Source organism: Ochlerotatus camptorhynchus, unplaced genomic scaffold (assembly GCF_037179485.1).
Source record: "Ochlerotatus camptorhynchus isolate MF236.1 unplaced genomic scaffold, CSIRO-AGI_Acam_v1.1 ptg000096l, whole genome shotgun sequence".
In the NCBI taxonomy this organism is placed as follows: Eukaryota; Metazoa; Arthropoda; class Insecta; order Diptera; family Culicidae; genus Ochlerotatus; species Ochlerotatus camptorhynchus.
In genome coordinates this window covers 2,707,407-2,734,263 of record NW_027040586.1, presented here as the reverse complement: position 1 = coordinate 2,734,263, position 26,857 = coordinate 2,707,407, and the positions used below count along the sequence as shown (strand labels likewise).

General features: G+C 41.0%; 1 protein-coding gene across 4 annotated transcripts in view; it reads right to left on the bottom strand.

Moving 5' to 3' along the window:
• Window positions 1-6,313: 6,313 nt before the first annotated feature.
• The window catches only part of LOC135698835 (serine-rich adhesin for platelets-like), a 158,110-nt gene continuing 137,566 nt past the window's right edge, over window positions 6,314-26,857 (bottom strand). For 3 of the 4 annotated variants that reach the window (XM_065218969.1, XM_065218970.1, XM_065218968.1), the window contains 5 exons: window positions 15,979-17,043; window positions 15,680-15,801; window positions 14,616-15,473; window positions 14,407-14,547; window positions 6,314-8,946 (listed from right to left, as the gene is read on the bottom strand). In XM_065218969.1, coding sequence (XP_065075041.1) covers window positions 8,875-8,946; window positions 14,407-14,547; window positions 14,616-15,473; window positions 15,680-15,801; window positions 15,979-17,043 — 2,258 coding nt within the window. In that variant the 3' untranslated portion in view covers window positions 6,314-8,874. The remainder of the gene's footprint in view (window positions 8,947-14,406; window positions 14,548-14,615; window positions 15,474-15,679; window positions 15,802-15,978; window positions 17,044-26,857) is intronic. The other variant, XM_065218971.1, reaches the window with a different exon arrangement.

Below are 26,857 nucleotides of genomic sequence, written 5' to 3'. Positions count from 1 at the left end.
AAGTACTGCACCCTACCCCACTACCGCACTTCCATCATCGAGGCCGTCGGCGTAGAGGTGGAAACATCGACCGGAAACATCCGGTTCATCGCCGCCTACTGTCCCCGGCAATGTACCGTTAGCAATGGTACAGCACAGCAGTTCAAGAACGACCTTGCCATCATAACCCGCACCAATGCCCGCTTCGTAATCGGAGGGGACCTGAACGCCCGGCACGAGGCCTGGCGGAACTACCAGCAGAACCAGAACGGCCGCCTGCTATTCGACCATTCCCAGCATGGTCTCTATTCCGTCTGGTTTCCGGACGAACCAACCTTCACATCACCGACGGGCAACCCATCGACGCTGGACCTGTTCTTGGCAAACACCAGATTAGCCAAGCCGGTTGCCGTCAACGACCTGAGTTCGGACCACCAACCGGTGCTGACCGAGCTGGGCTACAACGTGGCCCCTGCACCGTGCCAGCGGAAGGACTACCATCGAGTCAACTGCGTCCAGTTTCGACGCGTGGTCGACCGCCACATCGACGACAACCCACCGCTCGACACAGTGGAGGACATCGACCGGGCCCTGGAGGGTCTCCATCAAGCCATATCCGTGGCTGACGAAGAGTGCGTTCGACGAGTTCCTGTGAGGGGTAAGTTTCAAGCAATTGATTCCCACACCAAACTCTTGATTCGGCTCAGAAATGTTCGTAGACGCCAGTTTCAGCGGACTGGGGATCTGCAGCGTAAATACGAAATGGTCGATCTGAATCGGCAGATCGCTTCCAGAATGGTCTCAATCCGGAACGAGAGTTTCGGGCGGCTCGTTCACAACCTGGACGACCGTTCCAGACCATTCTGTAAGGTTGCCAAGGTGCTGAAGTCTCACCCCAAGCCCATTCCACCACTTAGAGTCAATGACGAACGGCTTATCACCAACGAAGAGAAGGCCAATGCGATTGGGGAGCACATTGCCCAGTCGCATTTGCTTGGCTCTAAAATCCCAAGTCCACTCGAGAACCAGGTTGCGCAGTGCGTCCTGACGTTAGATGCCTCCCCTTGTGCCGTCCCTCCAGAAGAACGGATTACAGAGGAACAAATTTGCTCAGCGCTGAAATACAGTAAGAACATGAAGGCTCCCGGGTTTGACGGAATATTCAACCTACCGTTGAAAAATCTCAGCCCGAGGGTGCACTCGCTGCTAGCTGCCACCTTCAACAGATGCTTGGAGCTGCACTACTTTCCAAGCATCTGGAAGGTGGCAAAAATCATCCCGATCCGCAAACCTGGGAAAGACCCTTCACTACCGTCAAGCTACAGACCGATTAGCCTGCTCTCAGCGCTGAGCAAGCTGTTCGAAAAATTGATCCTCAGCCGACTAAACAAGTTTGTGGAGGAACATGACATTCTTCTTCCGGAACAGTTCGGGTTCCGTAAGGGGCATTCCACCAATCATCAGCTAGTGCGGGTGATGAATAACATCCGGAGTAACAAAGCTGTATCCAAGTCCACAGCCATGGCCTTGTTAGACGTCGAAAAGGCGTTTGACAATGTCTGGCACGACGGACTTACATACAAGCTTTGTAACTCCAACTTTCCACCATACCTTGTGAAAATCACCCGTAACTATCTCCAGCAAAGGTCGTTCAGGGTGTCGTTGAATAGTTCCCTTTCGGGACAATTTCCGATCCCAGCAGGTGTTCCGCAAGGGAGTCTGCTGGGACCACTGCTTTACAGCATCTACACGTCGGACATCCCTCCTCTAGGAGACGGTTGCGTGTTCTTTCTGTTTGCAGATGACACCGCGATAGCCGTCAAGGGTAGGATGCCTCGTGAAATTACGAACAAGCTCCAACGATGCCTTGACACCTTTACTGATTATGCCACCACGTGGAAAATCAAAATCAACGCCTCGAAAACCCAAGCGATCATGTTCCTTCACAGACAATCATTAAAACTTAAACCGTCTCCCTCCTGTACCGTAATAATGGATGGTACAAGGGTCGAGTGGTCCACTGATGTTACTTATCTCGGGATGTTGTTCGATGAGAAGCTCCTGTTCCGCTCGCACATAGAGAAAACCCTAGTTAAGTGCTCCGCCTTGGTTAGGTGTTTGTATCCGCTCATTTGCCGCAGATCCCGCCTCTCAAGGCAAAACAAACTGGCTGTTTACAAACAGATCATAGCCCCCGCGATCTTCTATGCCGCCCCAGTGTGGGAATCGTGCGCTCAGACCCACAGGAACAAAATCCAGGTTGCACAGAATAGAGTGTTGAGGATGATCCTAGATCGTCCATTCGACACAAGAATAGCAGACCTCCATCAAGAGGCAGAAATTCCCAAAGTAGATTCCAAAATTGATGATATGACAACTAAATTTATTCAAAAATGCAATCTTTCTGAACATGCTTTAATAAGCAATTTGTACATAGTAGGTTAAGTGTATATAGTAGAGTAGGTTAGTTTTAAGCTGTAAATAGTAGTATTAAGTAGTTTCTCTTCAAATTCTAAAAACAAAACAAACCAATCCCACCAAGGTGGTCGACCGTGTACTAAGTCTAGGACTAATCCTGTAAAACAAATTTTAAATTTTGCCCATACCTAAAGATGAAGAAAGCAATTAAATCACTTAGTAAAAATTTATATGGTAATCGTCCAAGTTAAACTAAAATAAAGATCATTTAAACTAACTAAACTCGTTGAAGTCATTCTTGTAACGAATTTTGGAGGTGACGGACCACCACCAGCAGCAGAAACAGCAGCAACAGAAACAGCAGCAACAGAAACAGCTGCAACAGAAACAGCAGCAAAAGAAATTTTGGAGGTGGCGGACCACCACCAGCAGCAGAAACAGCAGCAACAGAAACAGCAGCAGCAGCAAAAACAGCAGCAAAAGAAAAAGCAGCAACAGAAACAGCAGCAGCAGCATAAACAAATGACCCGTGGGAGCTGCATCGCTAATTCGTGTAGCCGTGACCAAGGCTGGAAACCTCGGTCCGGTCACGACAAGCACCAATGCTACCAACGTGCCAGGAAGGCAGCTCCCACACCTGGACCCTACCTATCGACCCATCAACTCATGAACCGGGGACCAACGGCTTTACTTCCCATCCGAAGGAAGGCGTGATCAGAGATGTTATGCCTCAGAACATCCCGGCGGCGCCGACTGGGATTGAACCCAGGCCTGCTGGGGTGAGAGGTAATCACGCTTACCACTACACCACCGGCGCCGTTTACTTGTCACTATCAACAAGGCATAAAAAGTAACAAGGACTAAGATGTGTTCCTTTGATTACTGAAAAATCCTGTTCCTCTAGTCTGAAGTAGACAAGACTAGGAATCGGTGGTGGATCGTAACGTACCACGATAAGGTGATCTACCCACGTTACGGGGCATGGGGTACGTTAGTCGATTTGCTTGGGACCAATAGGCTAGTCAAGTAGTGAGCCAATTTAAAATCGTTAGTTTCGTATTGATTGTTGGTACCAGGCTGTACGCAGTTTGACAATTCCAAAAACGTGACCACGGGCGCCATTTTGTTTTTTTTTTCCTTGTAAAAATTAAAGACGAATTTCAAAACCGCGTCCTTCTACACATTTAGAAATTATCGCCGACTTCGGTAATTTTTACCGAAATCTGAACAGCTGAACTGTTCGGAAAAATTTATGCAATTCAGTTCAAATGCTTTTCAGCTACTTTGAAACTAAATCTCCACTAAAATGACTAGATTTGATCATTTAAACAAGGTTGAACATGTTTTAAAAACTTATTTTCAAATTCAATAGCCTTTAAAATGAAGGTCAAAGTTTTACCGAACATTCAGCTGTTCTGATTTCGGTAAAATTTACCGAACACGGAACCAAAATCTTAGTGTGTATGTCTCCTAATGCCAAACTTTGCTCACTTTTTGGACATTTGAATGAGAACCTCTCCTTGATTCGCAAACACCATCACGTGTCGTCAAAAGTCTTTACAAAATATTGAATGTCTGTTTTAACTGTGGTCAATACAAAAAAAAAACAGTAGTTGTTTTCTCGGTGTGAATCACGTGTTCATATAGCTGGTAGAGGCTATTGTGTTGGAAGCATATCAAATTTGATGATGCCTTGAATTGGTCAAGAACATCGTTTCTTTTGTTTTGACCAAGGGGTTGGTCACTCCGCATAGTGTTTCAAAAACTAGTTTGGGCACACCTGGGCACAATAATTGGCACTGTTTGGCACCCATGGGTACATTTTTTCTGATCTTTAACGTTACTGGTAACACTGTGTTCAGTGTGGCAGTGTTCATGTGTCAAAATTTCAGAATGAAAACAGTTTCACCATCCACCAGTTTTTGCACCATTTCCAGCGGTATATAAGGTTGAACCACGAGATTACTTCGTCTCTCTGTGACCACTCTCCAGAGAATTCTAAGCGCTGGTGCCCAGCGGATCGAAGTGAATTCCCGTCCCGAGGCTGGGCAGTCCCATCACGAACCACACATTCGAGTACATGCAGTAGTGGTCCTCGTTATCATAAGATTCGGCCACCGAACGAGTGATGTATTCGGAAACGATGGCAATAAAGCTATCTGGGATCGTCATACATTTCTCCCCATAGGATATTCTCCCGGATCGTTCCCCTCTGCAGCTACGGGGTCTGAGCAACGTACCCAAATTTCCACCAAGTGCAATGGTGCATGTGAAATTAGCCAACACGCTAACTTCTGCTTACTCACTCGATCGTACTCACTTTCGTCCGACGTATCGAGATGTCAAAAATTGAGTGCACGAGAAATGTCAAACTGAGTAAAAGCCACTGCAAAATTCTGGACTTGGAAAAATGTCAGTCATGTCGCAGGAAACCTCATAGGAAATGTTACTCAAAACCGCTTGAAATGCCTTCAGGTAAGTACGAATTGCTTAGGGAAACGGTGTTGAACCATTTTCTGCTACGGTAGAATGAATCCGGAGCAGGCAATTTCCATTTCCTTGAATAAAAAACAAAACAAAAACCCTCCCCGCAACTAAAAATACCACCAAGTGGATTTGACTCAGTCTACGTGAGAACGTCGTTTACTCAAAAGTGAGTCAACATAAGGCTACTCAATTTTTAGTAGCCCTACTTGCCACTGAGATGAGTACATTCGACTCAATTTTGAGATGACCAGAATAAGCGTGAAGAAAACCTCTAACAGGGATGTATTTCTTCCTTCAACCGGGCCTTCCAGACATATATGGTCTCCTTGCCATATTTGAAGGATCTAATTGAGAAATCGAAAATCGACAATGTCCTCCTGGACGATGCGCAGCTCCTTGCAGCTGCGTTATATTTCAAACTAAATGTGACGGGAGGCCCCAGAAAAGGCCGTCTCTATTTGGTGCCGTGGTTTGTAGTACTCGTGAATGTTCGGTTGCTGAAAATGTGAAAAATAATTTCAATGGCAAGTAATTCCTCGAATGTAACTCATACTGTCATTAATCAGCTCCTGTACCCTCCTGAGTCTTGAGTGACATCCAACATCTGGACATCTGCAACTGTCGAATTTTTCCGTCAACAAATAACAAGAGCTGTTAAAATACCGGCACTGCCAGCACAGCTGCGGCACACTGAAGCACACTGAGGCACACTGAGAAAAAAAGTTGGTGCAAAATAAGTGTGTACAGTGACCACCCTTTGGTTTTGATTTCAAAAATGGAAATGCTATGGTTTTGATTTCAAAAATGGAAATGCTAGACCGACTTTGGGCGAAATTGCTAATTTCGTCAATTCGTTGGCTGTGAATGCTGATGAGATGGAAGTAACTTACCGGATTTCGGAGAAGTAAGTGATTTTCATTAAGTTCAAATCGCAGATCTCTGTGCTTTGTGCATTAAGTAACAACAGTGATGGATTAATTTTCCATTATTCGGATGGATTCAAAATGTATGAGTGTGTGTATAATGTTATTGGTGTAATGGTGTAAATGGTTTAAATGTGTAAACAGTGAAAAGCAAGCAAACGGTGCTCATAAAACAGCAACCGTCTGTTTTGAAGCTTTGGAATGATGTGTATTATTTTTTACAAAATTGGAATTGTACACCATGCGGAGAAGAAGCGGAGGCCAAGCAGCTCATAAACTAAAAACAAGTAGACCTATCAAGGGAATTGAATCCATAAATAGTGAAAAATGTGGCGTAAAAATCTAGTGAAATGTATTACTTTATTTCGCATACCGAAAGCAATCACTCGACCATATTCCAAGCACAATGATGCTTTACGCCGTAGAAAATCGGGAAAAAGTTCAACTCAAAATGATCCTATTAGCGTAATGAAACTACAATTTGAGAATGTTACATCACAAAATTTTTATATATTTGTTTTTCTTTGTTAGAATAAATATACATTTCCCATTATAGGTGTTGTTTAGTTTGTTTAGCCATAATTACATTAGAGTTGTTCTTGTTTTTCATTGTTTCTTTCTTTTCCATGCCAGCAAGTTTGTTTCCTACGTCCTTCCGTGTTCACAATCATGTATGTGACCTTCGCTTGCAACTATTTTGCGTGATCCATTTCCATTATACCTTGTCTACACATAGCTTACGGTACCACCACCAACTGCAATATATTTAGCGGTTGTTGTTGTTGTTGTCGTTTCTCGACCCTTGTTTTGGTTTTATGTTGTCGATCCTAAATTCAGACACAGTTATAGATGTTTTGCTGCAGTTTAACCATGTATTTTTTTTTTTGTTTCTTCCAATCATCTTCTTCCTAACGAATCTCAAGGGTACTTGTAAATATTTTGTTTGTTTTAATTTAGCAGACTAGGTTTATTTGTTTACGTTTATTTTGTTTCTGTTTTTCCTTTTTTTTTCGTTACCGGTTAAATAATTGATAAACTATGACTTTCATAGACTATTTTTAGAGTATTATTTTTGTTTTTTCATTGATCCTATGGCGGGCGGGTGAGTGGCGCATAAAAAGTGCATTTTTTGTTAGGGATTTTTGTATTGATTTTCTTTTTCTCCTAAGTGAGGGACGACTTTTGCATGTTTGTTAATAATTACTTATGACATTTTTTTTTTGTTATTAATAATTTCAATTACAAAAGTATCATTTCTTTCGTCTTAAGCTTGCGTAAACTTTTTGTTCCGATTGTTTTAGCTTTTCACTGCCTTGTTCAATTTTGTTTTATTTACTTCCTTATCTTATTCCAGAATAAATCAAAACACTTAAGGGTAGGACATTTAGACGGTAAATGGATGACCGAAAAAAGGTACACTTTTACGATCACATGTATGCGTGGAAATGAAAGTCAAGCGTCAATTTGTCAGCGATATATGTAAGCACGAACAACAGTCATGTATATTTGGTTTATGGTTAGGCAAAGCTAGTGGGATTTATTGTTTCGCTTCTAGACAGCTTTTTTCTCAATTCACGGTATTACGCTTTATCCTGTTGGCAAACTGATGTGCTCAAATTATCAGTAGGTTAAATCAGCTTCGAAGAACAAATCAGACTCGGAACGGAACATGGTGATATGTTTACGTCGAAGCAAGAATTGTATACTATACGGAAATTCAGCAGTGTTTGGGTGGAAATAATACCTCTTCTTTTGATTCTAGCTCGATTCCTACAATAAGAAAAAGATGGCTCTTATATTTTTGTTGCTCTATTTTTTGTCAAGGGACGGCCCAATCTCATTTGTGTTTACTATCCGGATTCAGCAAAACCTATCTACATGTACATATATGTATAAACTATATATAAAAAAGCTGTTCATCTTGTAACGGCATAAAGACAATATTCACACGGACTCTACTTGCACTGTTAGCTCTTTGCAAGTCTACATCTCAGCTATTTATTTTTGTTCGTCCACGCTAGTAGGAAAATAAGGAACCGGTACAAATATAATGAAGTCTCTGTGACCTCTGGATAGAGAATACCGAGTACAGCGAATGAGTCTGTTTAATACTTAAAGATCAGAACTGGTTAACACGGGTGCCACTAAGCAGCTGCTTTCTAGATTAGAACCTCTGTTGCCAATTATCCTCTCCATACGGCAATGATACGTACACTTTCCAAACCAATGCCAATGAGCCGGCACACCTTATACTTCCTTTTGTAAGAATATTAGTAAGTCAATAAATGATGGACAAATCGTTCAGGTGTTTGAGATTTCAGTGTTTCCAAATTTTCTCCAAATGCTTCATTTTATACCATAATCAAGACTCACCGCATCCTCTCGTGTTTAGCTAAGTTAAGCTTATTGTTAAACAATTTCAAAAAATATATTTCATTTTCAACATTTGCTTTCCTCATGTTTTCAATTTGTCCTGTCTGCTTCGTCTTTATCATCCTCTTTGGTTAGCGTTACATCGCGTTACTGTTTGTTAAGCTATCTTATCGCTTATTCCACATACGAGTGTGTATTTTGTGTGTGATATCAATACAAAAAGCTGTGACGTTCCCTTTTTCTTATTCTGAATACCTCTATTGCAGTGTAGCTGAGGTGGCTTGCTGTCCAGCGGCAATATGATAATTAGTAAATGCGATTCTTCCTTGTATGGTTCGACTGTCAAGTAATTCTTCTCTATTATTCAATTATAACTGCAAGGCCAAGGCGTGAATAAATTCCGATACAATTATCCTCTTGCTTAATTATTTCATTTTTTTTTATTTAGCAGAGAACTTCCATTTCTTGTTTATCTAGATTCTCACAGCAGAGTTTTGGTAAGGTGATTCTGATGAGATGTGTTTGCATTAGATTAAATAGTGATAGTGTTTTGTTTCATAACTCTTATTATTTTCTTCCTGTTGTGCTTGCTTATGTGTATTATGAGAGCTACAGTCAGCGAACGGGTTTACGTTAAGTTGCACAAAAGAAAACACAAGCTGGAACCAAGTGCGATGACCTCTTTCGGGCATTTTTAAATATAGACCGGATTCTCCTGGCCGGTAAGCAGACGGAACATGGACGTTGGCATGGTTTTCATCAGGATCTGAAATGAAAAAGATTAGTAAACAGTGCAATGAGAAAATCAATCAAATTCATTTAATTTTATATGTTATCGCAAGGAATTGAAGTCGTACAACTAAATCAACTTATGATCCTGTTTTATTACAGTGTACATGTGCCCAGTGTGTTGATGCTATAACGATCCATTGATTTTTCACTGGGCACGCGCATTTGAGGCCATGTTAAGTCGATTGAGTTTTACATTCCTTAAGTCTGGTTCAGGAATGGCGTGTAATGATGAACCGATCAGAAAATGTCCAGGCGTTAAAGCCTCTAAGTCGCTGCTCTCCTCAGTCATTGGCAGCAAGGGTCTCGAATTCATGCAAGCTTCTATTTGCGCAAGAAGCGTAATGATATCCTCATGCAATAATGATGTATTGCCGATTTGGTGCAGCATGTGAGTCTTCGCTACCTTTACTGCGGCTTCCCATAGTCATCCAAAATTAGGTGCGCGGGGTGGAATTAGATGCCATTTGATCCCTTCGTGGGCCAACGCATGTCCGATATTTTGTTCCTCGTTCTTTGAGTGTAATATTTTGTATAGAGCATGAAGCTCGTTCTTAGCTCCAATGAAAATTTTTCCATTGTCAGAATGAATATTGTGAGAGACGAACACTTCCTAAAACGATCCAAGTCAGCAACGTCTTTAGGAACAACAAGCAAACAACGTTGTTAGGTTAGCAACAGTAACAACGTCGTTAGTAACAGGCTTGTTTCGAATGTTCTCGAAGTAAGCCAAACTTGGTATAAATATGGGACCCCTAAACCGAGGATGATCAGAATAAAATTGGAAGTCAACCAGTGAAAAACAAAGAATTAAAGAATGGAATAAATAATAACTAGTTAATAGCAGCAGTACGTGAATTGTTTGGATTATCCCTGCCTACCCTGCCCTGGAATTGGTACCCGGTGGTGAACCTTGTGCTGTCCGTAACTCCCAGTCCACCGTTCCGCCTATATCGTCGTTGTGTTCACGGCCGAATACAAAACATTGGTCCTTCGAACCGGATACTGGACTGGCGTGTTGCTGCTAGGTGAGAAAAGCGTTTTGCGTGGCTTGACAACGTGAAAAAGCGTTCGCGTGGCTTGACAACGTGAAAAAGCGTTCGCGTGGCTTTTATTCCGTCGTCGCGACGCCCTAGTGCGTGTTGATATTCCTTGTCGCGACGTCCGTGAGTGTTTTTCGCCCTTCCGTCACGGTTACCATAGAAACGTTATCCACGTGTCGTACTAAATCGAGCGGATATTTCGTGAGTGTGTGTTCCACCGTTGCGATTGTAGTCCGAACGTGAACCGTGCCAAGAAAACCTGCGAAGTGTGAAGTATTCCTTCCGAGTAACCGTAAACCTTCGCGTATGAGGAGATGTTACCTCACACCTCACCCCCGGAAAATGGAAAATTCGGAAGATTTGAAGGTGCGTGGCCAAGTAAAGGCGAAGGTCACACGGATCTTCAATTCCCTGACTGCAGCAGAAACTGCGAACAAGAGGCTACCGCTTCCCTTATTGCGGGTTTACTCCAAGAACCTGATTTATCAAGAATACAACGAGATTCACGAGGACGTCGATGCTCAGGAGGAAAAGTATATTGCATTCGAAGCCCTCTACAATGAAACCTTGGTCATGATAGAGACGATGATCGAGATGATTGAGATGGAGAACAGAGCAACCCTGCCCGTGTCAGTGCCTTCAACATCAGCAAGAGCGAACCAGCCTTCAAGTCAACCTGTCATCATTCACACCCAGTCTTACCGTACTCCTCTACCAACCTTCGACGGTCGTTATGAAGCATGGCCACGCTTCAAGGCCATGTTTCAGGACATGATGCAGCGATCAAACGATTCCGACGCTGTAAAGCTTTACCATTTGGAAAATTCGCTGAAGGCAGATGCTGCAGGTGTGATCGACTTGGAGACACTGCAAAACAACAATTATGCACGAGCATGAGAGATCCTGGAAGAACGATTTGGAAACCAGCGATTGATTACTGCTGGATTCTGGATCACAGATCAATTTGTTGTCGGAGTCTGTGGTGAAGAAATTAAACCTGCCGAAATTCCCAGCTAATGTTCCTCTAGTCGGCGTAGGAGGTACGCGTTCCCAGATACGCCATCGAACGGTGGTAAGAATGACATCCAACTACAGCAACTTCACTGCCAATGTAGATTGTCTCGTCACACCGAAGGTGACTGGCACCATTCCGTCGGCAAATGTTAGAGTGGATTCCTGGCATATTCCATCCAGTGTACTGTTGGCCGATGCTTCATTCAACCGTCCACGAGAAGTGGAAATGCTGATTAGTGCCGAACATTTCTTCAACATTCTGAAGCAAGGCCAAATCAAACTTGCCGATCACCTACCTACCTTGTACGAAACGCAGTTCGGATGGGTCGTGGCTGGCTCGTAGGAGGAAATGCAAGAAGATTCTTCAGTATGTGTCAACCTTGCTGTGACCGATGGATTGGAATCATGCTTGCAGCGGTTTTTCGACCAAGAGGAAATCGCTGAACCAGCAATGATGACGAGTGAAGAAGAACGTTTCGAAGAACACTGGTCTACAATCGTACTATCTACCGCATCACTATGTCTTCAAGCCATCCAGTAGCAGCACAAAGTCTCGTGTTGTGTTTGACGCAAAAGCCAAAGCGAGTGAACTGTCCCTGAATGACGTACTCTACCAGTGGAACCAGCAGCCAAAGTGACCTGTTCAGCATCGTAGTACGTTTTCGAACCCATACCTACTTTTTCACCGTAGACGTATCCAAAATGTACCGACAAATTTTCGTTGATCCCTCCCAAACTCGGTACCAGAGAATCTTCTGGCGAGGACACCTGTCGGAAGCACTGAAGATCTTGGAGTTATTGACCGTTACCTACGGTACATCAGCGGCGTCGTTTCTCGCTGTGAGATCACTTATCCAGCTAGCCCGTGACGAGAGTGAGGATTATCCAGAAGCGGCCGAAGTTATCCTGAATGATTCCTATATGGACGACATTCTGTCTGGTTCGGATTCAATTGAGTCAACCAAAAAGTTACGTCGCGATTTGGAGGAGTTGATGCTGAAAGGAGGATTTCCAATTCGAAAGTGGTGTTCCAACTCAGAAGATGTGCTTGAAGGAATTCCTGAAGGAAATCGAGAGACCCTAGTGCCCATCCAGGACTCCAGCGCAAATGAAGTAATCAAGGCTTTGGGACTTCTGTGGGATCCAAAGAAAGACCTGGTCCTGTTCTTCAAGTCGTCTGAACCAACGGATAACGAAGACAAACCAACGAAGCGGCGTATCCTGTCCCAAATAGCGAAGTTATTTGATCCATTGGGATTAGTGTCACCAGTGATCGTCGAAGCAAAGATGATCATGCAGTGCCTGTGGGCTACCACCCTTGGATGGGATGAACCTATGGAAGGTGAATTACTCCAGCGATGGACAGAGTTCCAGACATCATTGATTTATTTTTTAATAAATCAAATCACAAAAAGTCGTAGGCGAAGATGAACCATTACGGTTTCTTTTCCCTTCCCCTATACACCAGCTTGGAGCTTAATTTGTACTATAAATTTTCAATAAAGCTTGCACAATTCTCCATTTACAAAAACGGTGCAAATTTTCCACCCATGTTTTCAATACAGCTTGCCCTTCCATTCACCAACACTTAGTTATTTACACCAATTTTCTGCAATTAAGCTTGCCCCATCCATCACCAGAAGCGTGTAAATTTACCACCACTAATTTTCATTGAAGGTTCCATTTTTCATTTTCCACCAGACATTTTCAATATAGCTTGCTTCTCCTATTATCAAAATGTTGCAGGTTTTCCACCAAATATTAGCATTAAAGCTTGCCCCTATTTTCAGGTTTTTCACCATAAATTTTCAGTAAGCTATTCCTTCCAATCATCAAAACGGTGCAAATTTTACACCAGAAATTATTTACAGTTTGTTTCTCTATTCAACAGAAGAATACAGATTTTCCACCAGAAATTTTCAATGTACCTTAATTTTTAATAAAGCTTGTGTCTTCATTTACCAGACCAGTGCAAGATTTCCACCAGAAACTTTCTGTTCATTTCATTTATCAATGCGATACAAATTTTGCACCACAAATTTTCTATAAACCTTGCTCCTCCATTCACCACAATGGTGCACCTAAAATTGTCAGTGAAGTGCACCTTTATGGTGCAATTTTCAAACTTTGTCTCTTCATGCAGAATGGTGCAAATTTTCCACTATAAATTTTCTATGAAGCTTGCATTCATCAGAACGATGCAAATTATGCACCAGAAAAATTAATAAACCTTGCATCTACATTCACCACAGCGTTGCGAACTTTCCACCAGAAATTTTCAGTTAAATGTGCACCTCCGTGGTTCAATTTTTCCACTAGAGCTATTCATTTTGAATAGTCTTTCCAATCACCGCCTTGATTATATTTTTACACCAGAAATTTTCAATAAAAAGCGTTTTCTTCGATGTACCACGCGGTGAATTTTTCAATCTTAAATTAATCCTCCAAAAAATTGCCCCAGAAATGTTTTGTATGCACCACTGTGGTGCAATTTTTTGACCAACAAATTTCATTGAAGTTTGTCCTTTCATGCACCTTTCATGCAATTTTCAGGAACAATTTCAAAGGAATTGGTTTTCAGTGCCCTTATATAATGAAATCATGTTATTTTAGCTTCAAATCAAGTTATCCAGATATCAAATTATTTTAAATCATAATTTTGTAAATGTGGATATAGAAATCTTATTTTTAAAACGGGGGGCAACTACCCCCACCTTGCCCCACCCTGTGCACGCCAATGGATTTCATAGATAAGCGGAAGCGAAGTAAAATGTAGCCAAACGAACTGTCAGTTAGTGTAGCCAAACAATCATGGCGTTTTTTTTTTTCGGGAAGTATTGTAATATTTGAGGAAAGTCAGGAACAAAACAAAACTGCAAAACGAAAAGCTCTTGAATGGCATGAACATTTTTCACGGATGCCAGTAAGAGCATTCATTTGTCATGGTTGCCAAAGCAACTTTTTGAGCTTCCGCTTATCTATGAAATCTATAGTATCTATAGCCCGAACTGCATGTCTCAATGCAATGCATTTTATTTTTATTTTTGCCAATTAGATGTCGATTCATTTCTCTTAATCTTCTCTAAAATCCTCGTGGTCGTAGGTCCAAATCTCGACCGAGTTCAACCTGCTAAAACTTACTCGCACTAAATAGTGTGACCTGATTCGACCATACCGCATTCGGTTGTGTTTTGGCTGAATGAACACATTCAAAAGCAACTTGAAGTAGGTTGGTTCGACTAAATGAACGCCAAAAAGGAGATCACAAGTTGTTGCGATCTGTTTTGAACGCTCATTATACAAAGCTACTGTAGCAGTTTGAGTAATATTGTAGAGCTTGTGAATATTCATATTTTGAATTCAATCCCGATGCTACTTACCTCCCCAACGGAAGTAGCCAAAAGGTTCACAATTTTTTCATGTGGAACAGCTACCACGCTTTGGTTGTTGATCTCGATGATCCTATGCCCAACACGAACTCCTCCTCGTTCGGCAATTCCACCGCGCAGTAAACTGCAAATCTGTTGCAAAATATTGAATTATATTACTAACTACTCCACCACCATCACCACATTCATCAACAACATACCACTCCATTTTGCACGCTAAATCCCAGCTGATACTTGGTGTTGGGTCGTTTGATCTTCACCTCCACGACCGGGGCACAAGGAACTACGGTAAATTTGACCACAGTCTGATTTTTCGTATTTTTAATGTAACTCTGACAAGTGGACAGTGGCAACCCAACCAAACTCAGCCCATTGATGGCAATGATCTGATCGCCAATGTTCAACTGACCGCACCGGGCAGCGGCGCCGGACGATGCCAAATTGGCAATCACTACCGTCGGTAGCATAGAACCCCAGCCGGATTCAACAATCACCACTCCCAATATCTCACCCTTTGCCTTCGGAACAACCACTTCCTTCTGCAGTTCTTTCTTGGCAAAGATCTCCAACTCGTCGCCGAATATTTCCTGACTGTTGAGCACTTCCTGATAATCCATCTCCTTCATAAAGCTGTGATCTTCAATTCCGTTTGCCTTCAAGAACTCCATATAGGCCACCTGGAATGCTTGTCCAATCGATTGAGCTATGAACTGCGCTTCTTCGCTTTCGAATACATGGCAAATCATCTTCGGTGTCCGGTTACCCTTCGGTCCACCGGCAGTCTTCTGCGTTGGAGTCGAGCCGGTCTGGTTTGTACCGGACTGGTTCGTTCCATTTGCATTACCACCCCCTCCGGAATCCCCGGAATCAACATCCTGAGGCACAAATCGTCTTCGAGCCATCAGCACCACCAGATCGCCGATATCCGCTATGTACGAGATCGTTCGCAGGGCATGATCCATCATAATCTCCTTCAAATCCGTGTTCAGCACCATGATTTTTTCCGTTGATATGAAAAGATCCACCTCGGTACTGGGCTGTGGTTCGCCATCGGGAGACTGGAAAAAAAAGTTTGACATGTTGAAATTGGACGCTAATATTACACACGTGCACAATGTACACTTACCAAGGCCTATACGAACGATTATAGCGATACATGTTGGTTGAAAATGTGCAATCAGGAAAGAGACATAGAAAGATGGGAAAAGTGGAAAGTTTACTGTGTGAGGTTTTTATTTTTAGTAATTTTGTTCCGAAGTCATACCTTGATTCTAGATACTGCTTCTTCGGCTTGCATCATTCGTGTAGATTTGGTCGGCTGACCTTCGCACACCAATTGGGTAGACCCCAGGTATCTGGCTCGGAAGAGAACTCCCTCGATAAGGACTATGGCAGACCTGCAGAATTAAATAACAGCTTTATTTTCATTGCTTATCGATTGAAAATAGTGTTTTACTTACGTTAAGTGAAATATAATTAATTTTAAATCCATGAAAGCATTAGTTTGAGAAACATTGAATTACACCTCGGAATATATAACTTAATAAAAATGCAAGCACTTACACTCACCTTCCTTATTCTTGCCCTTCTTCTTCTTGTCCGTGTCGGATTTAGAGTTGTTAGATCCACCGGGACTCGCGCTCTCAGTGGTCTTGTTTTCCATTTTGATTGGTGACGTCTGAAGGCTGTGATCCGGCGAAACCGGACTCGTCTCGTTCGGACCATTGAGATTGATCAAATTTCCACTATTCACACTACTATTCATATTACTACAGTTCTGATTCTGTACACTGCCCAATAGTCCTGGGGAGGCCTTACTGGATGTGACAATTTCCGGTAGTGAGCTGGCTGGTTGAGCAACCGTTACCACACTGGCCGGTGACAGTAACGTCGAGAGACCTTGCCGTAGCAAAGATCCCTGGTTGTTGGGTTTGCTTCCGTATAGGGAAGTTCCACCATTGGCTCCTACGGAACCTATCTGCTGCTTAGGAGATAATTTGTGCAATAAAGAGCGAGTCTTTCGGTCAGTCCAACTCTTGCTGTTGTCGTCGTAGAAGCCCTGGTCATCCAACCTCTGATGACCTAGCAATCGATCAGTCTCCAAGTCCGTATCCGGATCTTCGTCATCGTCAAGAGCACTTAAATTCTTTGCACTGTTTCCATGCAGTAGCGAGTCCTTCTCAGTGGACAAGTTGGTCGACCGTTCAGTTGGTCCACCCGTAGTCGGTGTCGTCGGTAGCAACAGTCCGGGTGAAGAATTGATCACGGTAGTGGGTGATATGGCTACCAGCTTGCTATCCCTCGAGCGTGGTATCCACACCGGAGATATGGACGGAACTGGAGAGTCCAGCTTGTCCGATGGTAACATCGAATGTTTGTCGTAGTTTTTCTGCTGATGAGGTTGTTGTTGTTGAGATGACAGGCATCCCGGTTGGGGTTGTGTGGGAGATGATGCAAGCGTTTTGTTGCGTTGCAGGCAGGTTCGTATATCTTTGAGAGCCGCCTGGACATCGGAAGTAGCCTGTTGTTGATTGTGCAACTGCTGCAGTGTTGTCTGCGCGTCACAATCGATGGAGGATTTCCTATGAGGAGCCGGTGCTGGCGGCGGGGGAGTAGATTGGATGGTGTCTGTAAGAAGGGAAATTTATGTTAGTCATGCGGAATCAAACTTTGTAGTAATATAAACTATGTATACTTTGCACGTTTTTGATTTAAAATATAATTGTGGACTACAAAATATAATTATGAACTGATTTTAAAGATAATTATAGACGTCAGGATTTAATTTTTTTCTCAAATATAATAATAATAATAATAAAAATATTTTTTTTTTGTTCTCTTATTTAGGAGATTTTCAGCCGCAGTATTGCTCCTTCTTGGCCACCTGCATTCACATCAGGATCACTCGCAGCAACAACAAATGTGAGCACAAAAGCAGCAACAGTTTTTCAACACACAAAACTTAGCCCATCACCGCCATCAGCAACATGAACAACAAAAATAAGGACAGACACCTTAGAAGACAAGAAGAGCTGCAGTTTACGAAATTCAGTTCATGTATTATACGAATAAGGCGTAGTATTAGCATTTTGTCAGATGGTAGGCCATACGAATGATTCGTACAATTGACGAAAAGTGTGTTTTATATACGAAACTCAGTGTTCACTCGGTTGTCGACAAAAGCAGGCCACTCTCGATGTATGCCACGCGATCATCTCTTTTCTCGGCAGCAACCATTGTGTGGTCCTCCTCATTGTTCTTCATCAGTAGTTCTTTCGGTCGATGCGTCGTCGACTTTGGAAAGCAACCGCTTCGTGATGAGTGTGTGAGTGCTGACCACAATTGCTGCAATGGAAGCGCTCTGATCCCCGTTGGTGATACTGTCATACAATGAAACCTGGAAGCGGCTCCCGTTCTGATTGAGGAGGCTTTTTGAATAGCGGAAGATAAAGTGTTTATTATGTTGTACCTTTTGACTATAGTTTAAAGATGTATTGTATAGTGACCAAGAATCCTTGGCTCTGTAAAGTTAATTCGATTGAGCCTTATCAAATAAATAATTAAACAAAAAAATACGAAACCCATTTTTACGAAACGATTATAATAGAATTAACGAAAAAATATTTTCAGTGTAGACATCTCCAAGTGTAAGAAAAGTCATTCGAGTTTTTTAAGCTGGATTGTTCGATTTTCCAAAGAACTGCTCATGTTGTAAAGAAGTAATCAACTTTAAAAGTGATAAATTGCCTGAAAATTTCGGTACAATTGCTCACCATGTTGGTATGTCTGCTTGCTTTATTCAGTATTTTGCGTTTTGTTTGTATTTTCGACCTTTTGTCATATCAACATTTTATCACTTCAACCTTTTGTCTCTTTGACCTTTTGTCCATTCGACCTTTTGTCCCTTCGACCTTTTGTCCCTTCGACCATTTGTCCCTTCGACCATTTGTCCCTTCGACCTTTTATTTTTTCGACCTTTTGTACTTTTGACCAAAAACTTCCAGAACTCTTCAAATGATACGGAACATCACAATTGAATTTGGATTCTTGTGAGAAGAGCAAGTATGAACTGTATCGAAAACGAATTCCTCATTACTGTTCCATAGTCATGACGAAAGTACTACGACAGTCACTATACAAAGGACACTGACATATCACAAAAGATCAATGGGTTGGTCGCAATGATGTATGGGGCTGTTCATAATCTGCGTAGACCGATTTTAAGAGGTTTTTGACGACCCCCATCCCCGCGTAGACAATCGCCCATACAATGTTTTAGAAATTTGTATGGACCGTAGATATTTGGCAGCCCCTGCCCCCTAAAGAGTCTACGTAGTTTATGAACAGCCCCTATGACCCAATCAAAAAAATTCAAATTTATAACAATTTTTTTTTAATTTTTATTCAACATTACAAAAAAAAACCAGGCATATTTTTCCCAGAAAGACTATATTTTTCTCTACAACTTTGTCTCAAGCGCCCATTACATATGTCAATATATTGACAAACATCGTATTGTCAATTTTCCTTACAATATAATCAATATATAAATATTGACAACATTAATGACAATACACTAAAGCGTTTGTTACACAGGTCAATATATTGACAATAAATTGACATACTGACAATATTATTGAAAGATAATATTGATGACGATGGTTTGATGACGAGTATTGTTGAAAACTGATTTTCATTTCACTTTCTCAATATTCTTCCCCTACCCAAGAGGAGGGAGAACGTACGTCATTTAGACCGACTGACTCACAATGCACCTTCACGCATGCAGTGTTGGCATTTTGTTTAAATCTTCGTGTGTGATATTTTTTATTTAGTTTGATATCCATTTTATCAAACTAAATAAAAAAGTAGGGGAGAATGGTTTACAACGCACCCCCTGGGCAGAACGCACCAGCTGACTTTCATTTGTGTTTTTCATGGCTTTTACGTAACTTTTTTGTTGTCTTATCAAGCAGCACTTCTAGCATAGCATCTGAACTCAAAATCCTGCATGATAAATCCTAGAACTGGATTTAAAATTCCAAGAAAAACTCAAAATAAAATGAAAAAGTGCGTCTTACCCCGGGGGTGCGTTATGTACTGTTCTCCCCTATCCTTTTACAGTCGCCAATCACTACCCAGGCTTCGTCTATATCGATGTTCATTTTCTACAAAATCACAAGCATAATCATGTAATTTTGTTTTTTTTTTACTTTAAAATAAAATAAATACTATCTGCGTTTCCCATGCCTACACGTAACGCAAATTCAATAATATATGCAAGTTTTTCCTTTGGGAATGTTTACCAAAACATCAGCATAATAGTTTATTTATGGGAAACTGCATACCATGAACGTGGATTATTCAACACGAGTGGTAATTCGATGCAGTCGACAATCGATTTGATTCAATTTCATTAATTTGTTATCATGTTGTCCTGTGTATTTTCTGTGTCCTGTCAAAAAGTTACAACATTTGATATTGGCGTTGACGGAACCATCGAGAAATCATCTCTTCTAACAAACATTGACATGAAATTGGAACTTTCAGTGGAGTGAAAGGATAGTACCAACTAGAAATACTCAGAGGGTGTGATAGGCGGAGAAAACAAAATACAATACGGCAGCAAGGATTTGTTCCTAAATTATCTTGCAACCCTTGCTAGAAGCTAGCATTTCAAATGACTTTTATTTTTGATTCGATTTACATGCAAAATAATAATTGATTGCATCGCAATATTTTGCACATTTCTTGGTGCCATTCATTAACCAACGAAGATTATTTTGTATTGTTTTTGGTTCCAAAACCTAGTTGAATTTGAGAAGCACACAAAACATAAAGGGGATTGAATTTCTGTTCGATTGCAATACTTTCAAATTTATTCTAGAAAGAATAAGAAATCCTCGGAAAAACTCTAATAGGAATGTTCGATTGGCTCAGATTTTGACAGTTCATTTGGCTCAAAACATTCTCTCCGCCCATCTCTCCCTCTGAGTATTTCTAGTCAACAGGTACACTTCCATTGGAATTTCCCGCTTCTCCTCAGCAGCACGAGCTTCTTCAGTATGAACTTCGATATCACCAGCAACCTATCCGAGTTCCGGCAGCTCAGCTTCACATACCCGTACGCGCCCTTCCCGATGTTCCTCACCAGCGTGTGATATTTGCTGTTCTCTCCGTGGATTAAATCTTCATCGCACTGTGACATACGGGAAGCGAATTGTCCACCGTACTGGTCCTCTGAGTGTTTCTAGTACCAATCAATTCAACAATTTTGAAATTTATTACGAAATTGTACGGACCTATTTAAAACCGTTCAATGATAATGTGTCGATTTTATTGATTTCTTACGAGTGATGGTAATTTGAAATTTTACCGACTTTTTAGTAGTTCAAAAACCGGGTAAAATTTTACCGACTCAGGTTATCCGAATTCAGTGAGTAGTTAGTATTTTCCACACTCAAAAAATAAATCACATTTCCAATGGAAAATATCCATTAGAATTTCACTTAACTTTCATGTGATCTCATAATTGGGAATCGCATCACAAAATCACATGCACCTTATGTGTCCAATGAAGTAGTTTATGTGTTTTGTCATATACAATTCATGTGATCGTATGAACGTTATTTGAATTTCAGATAAAAATCATTAATTTTGTTATTGGAAAAATATCATGTGCGTTCCCAATGGAAACTACATGAAAACTTTTTTCAGTGCATAGGTCCAGTAACGACGTTTCTCTTTTGGCCCGCTGATCCATGTTTCTTGTGTGGGGAAATTAAGACAAGTAATATTGACTTTAATACATTGAGGTTAAAAGGCTTCAAACGTATTGCCATTGATGTTGTCAACATTCGTATATTGATGATATTGATAGAATTGACTGTTTTTTTTTTTTGTCAATATATTCTGAGTATTGACAAAGTGAAATGAAAATCAGCTTTTCGTCAATACTTGTCATCAATCATCATCATCAATATCACCTTTTCAATAATATTGTCAGTATGTCAATTTATTGTTAATATATTGACATGTGTAATGGGCGCTTCAGACATCATTTCAATCAGAAGTGAAGTATTTGTGATACAATTTATTGAAAAAATTACAAAAACATTATTTTGAAAAGAAAAAAAACAGGATCCTAAATGGTCTAACTTTTGTAAAATAGGTATATGAATGATTGCCGATAATACACAATTATGCAAAGTTGTATGCCGATCGGAGAAGGTCAAGTTTTTTCGATTCGTTATTTGGCGTGGAACTGCTCTTAGATATGCCATTTTCGTGCTATGATTTATTTAAAAATAGATTCGAGACTCGAAACCCGTTGGATACAGTTTTGTTTTAAGTATGCTCTCTGTTTTGTGCGTGCGTTCGCTTTGATCGTTTTCGGCTGCATTTGGCTGATTGTCGCTGCCACTCTGCCTTCCGGACGGTTATACGTGTGTGATTGTGGTGGTTTTCTTGCTTTCTGGGATGTTTTCGAATCGAGAAGGAAACGTGATTCATCGTGTTTGCAAGCATCAGAAGAGATGTCGCTAACTGCGCACTTGTTTTATTTTCTTCGCGTGTGCTCCCAGACCAGAAATTTGTGGCATATGGGGTGTTTACTCCTTTTTTTTGATTTAGTAGCGCTAGCATAGAGGTAACTCTAAGACAAGAAGGTCCCGAAGAACGAGCTCAACTCTTTGGCTCAACTCTGGTACTATCTTCGGTCCCAAGCTAATCGATTCACCCCTCGAAACATAGGAAAATCCACTAACCCCTCATTTTATCTGTCAAACTTTCGTAGCGAATCAAAACAAACATAGTGTAGTACTGAAATTTATACTAGAATGGGGTACGTTAGTCGATTTCTTTGGGACCAATAGGCTAGTCAAGTAGTGAGCCAATTTAAAATCGTTAGTTTCGTATTGATTGTTGGCGCTAGTGTACTAGCCAATTAGCACGAATTTCAGTTGCTCCTGAAATCTCATGTTGGTGGACGCTGATGCCCTGTTTACATAATGCTGGTGAGCTTTTCTGTTAGCAGCCGGCTCATTAGCGCTAGTGAAATAGCATAAGTGTAAACACTCCAATAGTGAAGCGATCGATGCCTGCGTCGGAGGTGGTGGGTTTTCTAATCGTTCTATGTTGGTGTTGGTGATCAGATGTACTCCAAGTACTGGAGGGTCTGCGCATTCTGCTGTGAATTTTACCGAATACACCGTTTAAAAAAATAAGTTCGAGTCAAAATGGTCGAATTTCAACACAAACTTAGTTCCTGCCGAAGGGCAAATGTGGTGTGCTGAATCAAAAATACTTAAATTTCAATGCAAATACACCATTAATATGTCAATGCTTCAATAAATCAGTAATGCTTTTGTAATACCTCAGTCGAGACCTCAATACATGCCAATGCGCTTTGAACTGTCATAGGATTTTTCTGTGAGTTTTTGAAACGAATGGATGATTTTAGCAGGCGGTTGGCCAGATGGGAGGACTAAGCAGCTTACTCGGGTCGATGAGTCGCTCATCTTTGGGTAATTCTAGCAGCCGTACCAGTGCCACAACACCGTTGAGCCGTAGCACTTGGTCGTCAATCAATGCACCTTCGACCTCTCAACTTCGCAAAAAAAGACTTCCGATTCAGCAAGATCCAGTGGAACCGCAGCGGCTACACCTGTGACTGATTCAACCACAGGAGAAGGCACCAATGGAGGAAACGGAGGCAGCAGCACCAGCGGCGGCATCAGTAACCGTTTCCTCATTTCGGATCTGGAGAACTATCTGGCAGGCATTAACCCAACTACTGCGGGTACCGGGCAGCGACGCCTTGTTGATCTCTCTACGGCGATCAATTAAGAATCCCTTTCGTCGGTTGTCGCCGATCCGGACAAGGTTGACGCCCTTGTGGAACATTTACCCAACATCGAAGGCGATGAAAACAATAAATAACAACTCAAGGAAACCCTATGCTCACCGCAATTCCAACAAGCGCTGTCCATGCTTTCCAATGCCTTGCAATCGGGACAACTTAATGTAATGTACTTTAGAGTACTGTAGTGTACTTTAATGTAATGTTATTGTAATGTTAGTGACGATGAAGTCGTGTAGAGGCCGGAAAACGTTAGTAACGATGAAATCGTGTATAGGCTAAGATGATGGCTTCCGGTATGGGAAAAACTGACAAATACCCCGCACTATGGGTATATTTGGAACGAAATTGACGTGTAGAGCTCGAAAATCGACGAATGATGCCCGTGATGAACTAACCCTAGGCTAAAAATCATTTTAATAATGTTTAAAAAAAAATGACGCCATTTTAGTTTACAGGATGGTGGCTTCCGGTTTAACCTCCCTAGTGCATTTTCCTGAAAGCTTCATATTGCAATGAAATCCTTTAATACCCTACAATATGGGTATTTTTTGAACGAAAATAACGTGCAGAGGCCGGAAATCGCTGCTTGACTTCATTTTAGAATCCAATTTGGTAGCTCCGATTTGTGAAAATCTACCAAATTCCCTACAATATGAGTAATTTTGGAACGGAAATGACGTGCAGAGGTCGACCCCATTTTAAAATCCAAGATGGCGGCTTCCAGTTAGCGAAAAACTGACAAATACCAACCAGTGGAAGCTCGATGTGCGGTATAAGAGGTGAGGAGAAAGGAAACTAGTAGACCCTTTCGTACTCGCGTCTTCTTATGCAGCAACAGACGTGACGTCACGTCTGCTGTTGCATAAGAACACCGTCAGAATGAAAGAGTCCACTAGTTTCCTTTCTCCTCACCTCTTTTACCGCACATCGGTGGAAGCTAACGATTTTAAATTGGCTTACTACTTGACTAGCCTATTGGTCCTAAGCAAATCGATTAACGTATCCCATTCTAGTACAAATTCTAGTACTACACTATGTTTGTTTTGATTTGCTATGAAATTTTGACAGATAAAATGAGGGGTTCGGATTTTCCTCTGTTTCGAGGGGTGCATCGATCAGCTTGGGACCGAAGAGAAATCGATGATTGATGCCGTTTTGGAATGTATTTACGAAACAGGAGCAACGTTTAGACTGCCAATATATGAAAATCCGTTTTATATTCCACCCATGTCAAATCACCTAAAACTGCATCGCGTAGTTGGTATGATATCAATCCATGACCCTATCAAATAATCGAAATGACTAGTATGCCATACTATATAAATAAATAATGGTCTGATATGAAAAAAATCACAACGGCATGGCTTCCAATAGCTCTCTCATCGTTTTTTTTTTTTTTTTTAATAACTATACAGTAATTCCATAGAGGTAGTGGCACCGGTGGTATAGTGGTAAGCATCATTGCCACTCATCCCAAAGGGCCTGGGTTCAACCCCAGTCGGCAAACAAGAACATTTATGATGCTTAAATTTGTTTCTGCTAGTTTTAATTATGATCGTGGTTTTTCAGTCTACAAAGCATATCAGTTCCGATTGAAAAAAAAAAACAGCAAGCCGTGAAAAACGCTGTTGAAATTTAATTTCTCCATATATCTCCCATCCATATATGGATGGGACAACCTTGATTTGGTAATTTTTACGATATTTTCTGAACAAAGCATGTAACTTTTAGTGCACAGTGAATAATACTGGAATTTTTAAATTGATTCTAATCGATAACTCATTTCTGACAAAAATCAACACTGTTATGCTTTTGCGGACAGTGTACACACAGAGATTATTTTACTGGGGTCAGTAATTTTTTACTGGGTTTTCAAACAGCTGAAAAAGTCAGTAAACTGAAAATAACGGTCACACGTAATGCAACGAACAATTTTAACATATTTTATTTTTATCATCAAATAAATGTAATAAGAACACAATCTGTATAAATTTCAAGAAAAAATCACTTTTATACAATTTTTTACAATTTTTTTAAGTTTACTGACTTTTTCAGCTGTTCATTAACCCAGTAAAAAATTACCGAACAGGGAGGCCGTGATTTTGTGTGTAGTAACTATATATTTTCTTGATCCGACGATCCAATATGGATGGAAACATAGGATCAAGTTGCGCATAATCGCATATCAGTCCCCATATTTGCTTGATTTCCTATATATATGGGACAATACCCAAGTAACCAAAAGTTCTGATAAAAGGCTATTTGTGGCTTAAGCAGCTTGGTTGTAGGTGGTCTATAGAATTCTAAGCAGCCTCATTTTTAAGTCGTTATAAGAACTTGAAAGTTCCGGTACCATAATTGAAGAGCATTCTAAGCAGCTTCTGGCGGAACTTGAACGGAACTTTTAGAAAATAAGTTACAAAAAGGTTTTTGTCCTCTACACCAATTTTATATTTAGTTCGCAGTTTATGAAAGTTAATTTTAAAGTCAGGTATGAACGAGTATTGATTTAATCAACATTAGTAGTAGTATTGGAGCTGTTTGAAGAATTACACCCAGTCCTTCTGCGTGATAGCCCCAGCACGAACCACTACGTCATTTTTAAAGTGAGCTGCAGCGTTGCCAGTATTCCAGATTTATCTGGATTTTCCCGATTTTTAGTAGTCTTGCCAGATACACAGACAGACAACGATGTTTCCAGATTTTTAAAATATTTTCCAGATTTTCCCAGACTTTTTAAACATGTTGCTTTAAAATATCACTGCAATTGATCTACCCTCTAATAAAAAAAAATTAAAACTTGCTGCTTTAATTATTAAAGGCCATCAACGTTGGACATTATTGGAATTTTAAGGTCATTCTGAAAATAGTTCACAGTGAAGGGTGAGGCGAATTCCTTGTGTAATCAAAGGAGAACTTCAAGCTAATTCTGAGTAGATCTTTTTGGCCTTCGTGGTCGTGCGGCGTCACCCGTCGTTCAGGCGTATTGTGTGTGCCACGAAGTAAGGGTTCGATTCCCGCTCCAGCGGGTGCAAAATTTGACAACCTGAAAATTTCCCTACTGATCTACAGGGTGTGATGTGTTGTCCGTTGTTTGGTGTTAAATACTCAGTCTGTACAACCTCTGGTTGAAGGCGGTTTCAATTGGCTTCTCAACTCTGTTGACAATTGCATGGAGATTTTGTGAATATAGGAAATACAATCCGGAAGAGAAATCATAGAAAATTCTTAAGATGAAACTTGAGGAGTAGGGTAGATCAATGATAGGTTGGTTCCGATGCGTTAGTTCATTAGCTACAACATAAACGCTGTTAGAGCGCATTGTATGAATATTTACGCTCATTGTTCTCAAAATAAAAGAAGCGCTCCTAGCTAATCCCATTTTCCTACGTTTATCCGTAGGACGAAGAAAATCTAAATGCGTTTCAATGCGTTAGGACGGAATTGAAACTCGTAGAACGAATTTAGAATCAAGAAGCAGTATTAGATTTTAAACAATATCTCAACAATTTGTGATTCTTTATCAAATCCACCGGTACGTATGGAAAAATGAATAAATTTAGAAGACATCTTTGACAG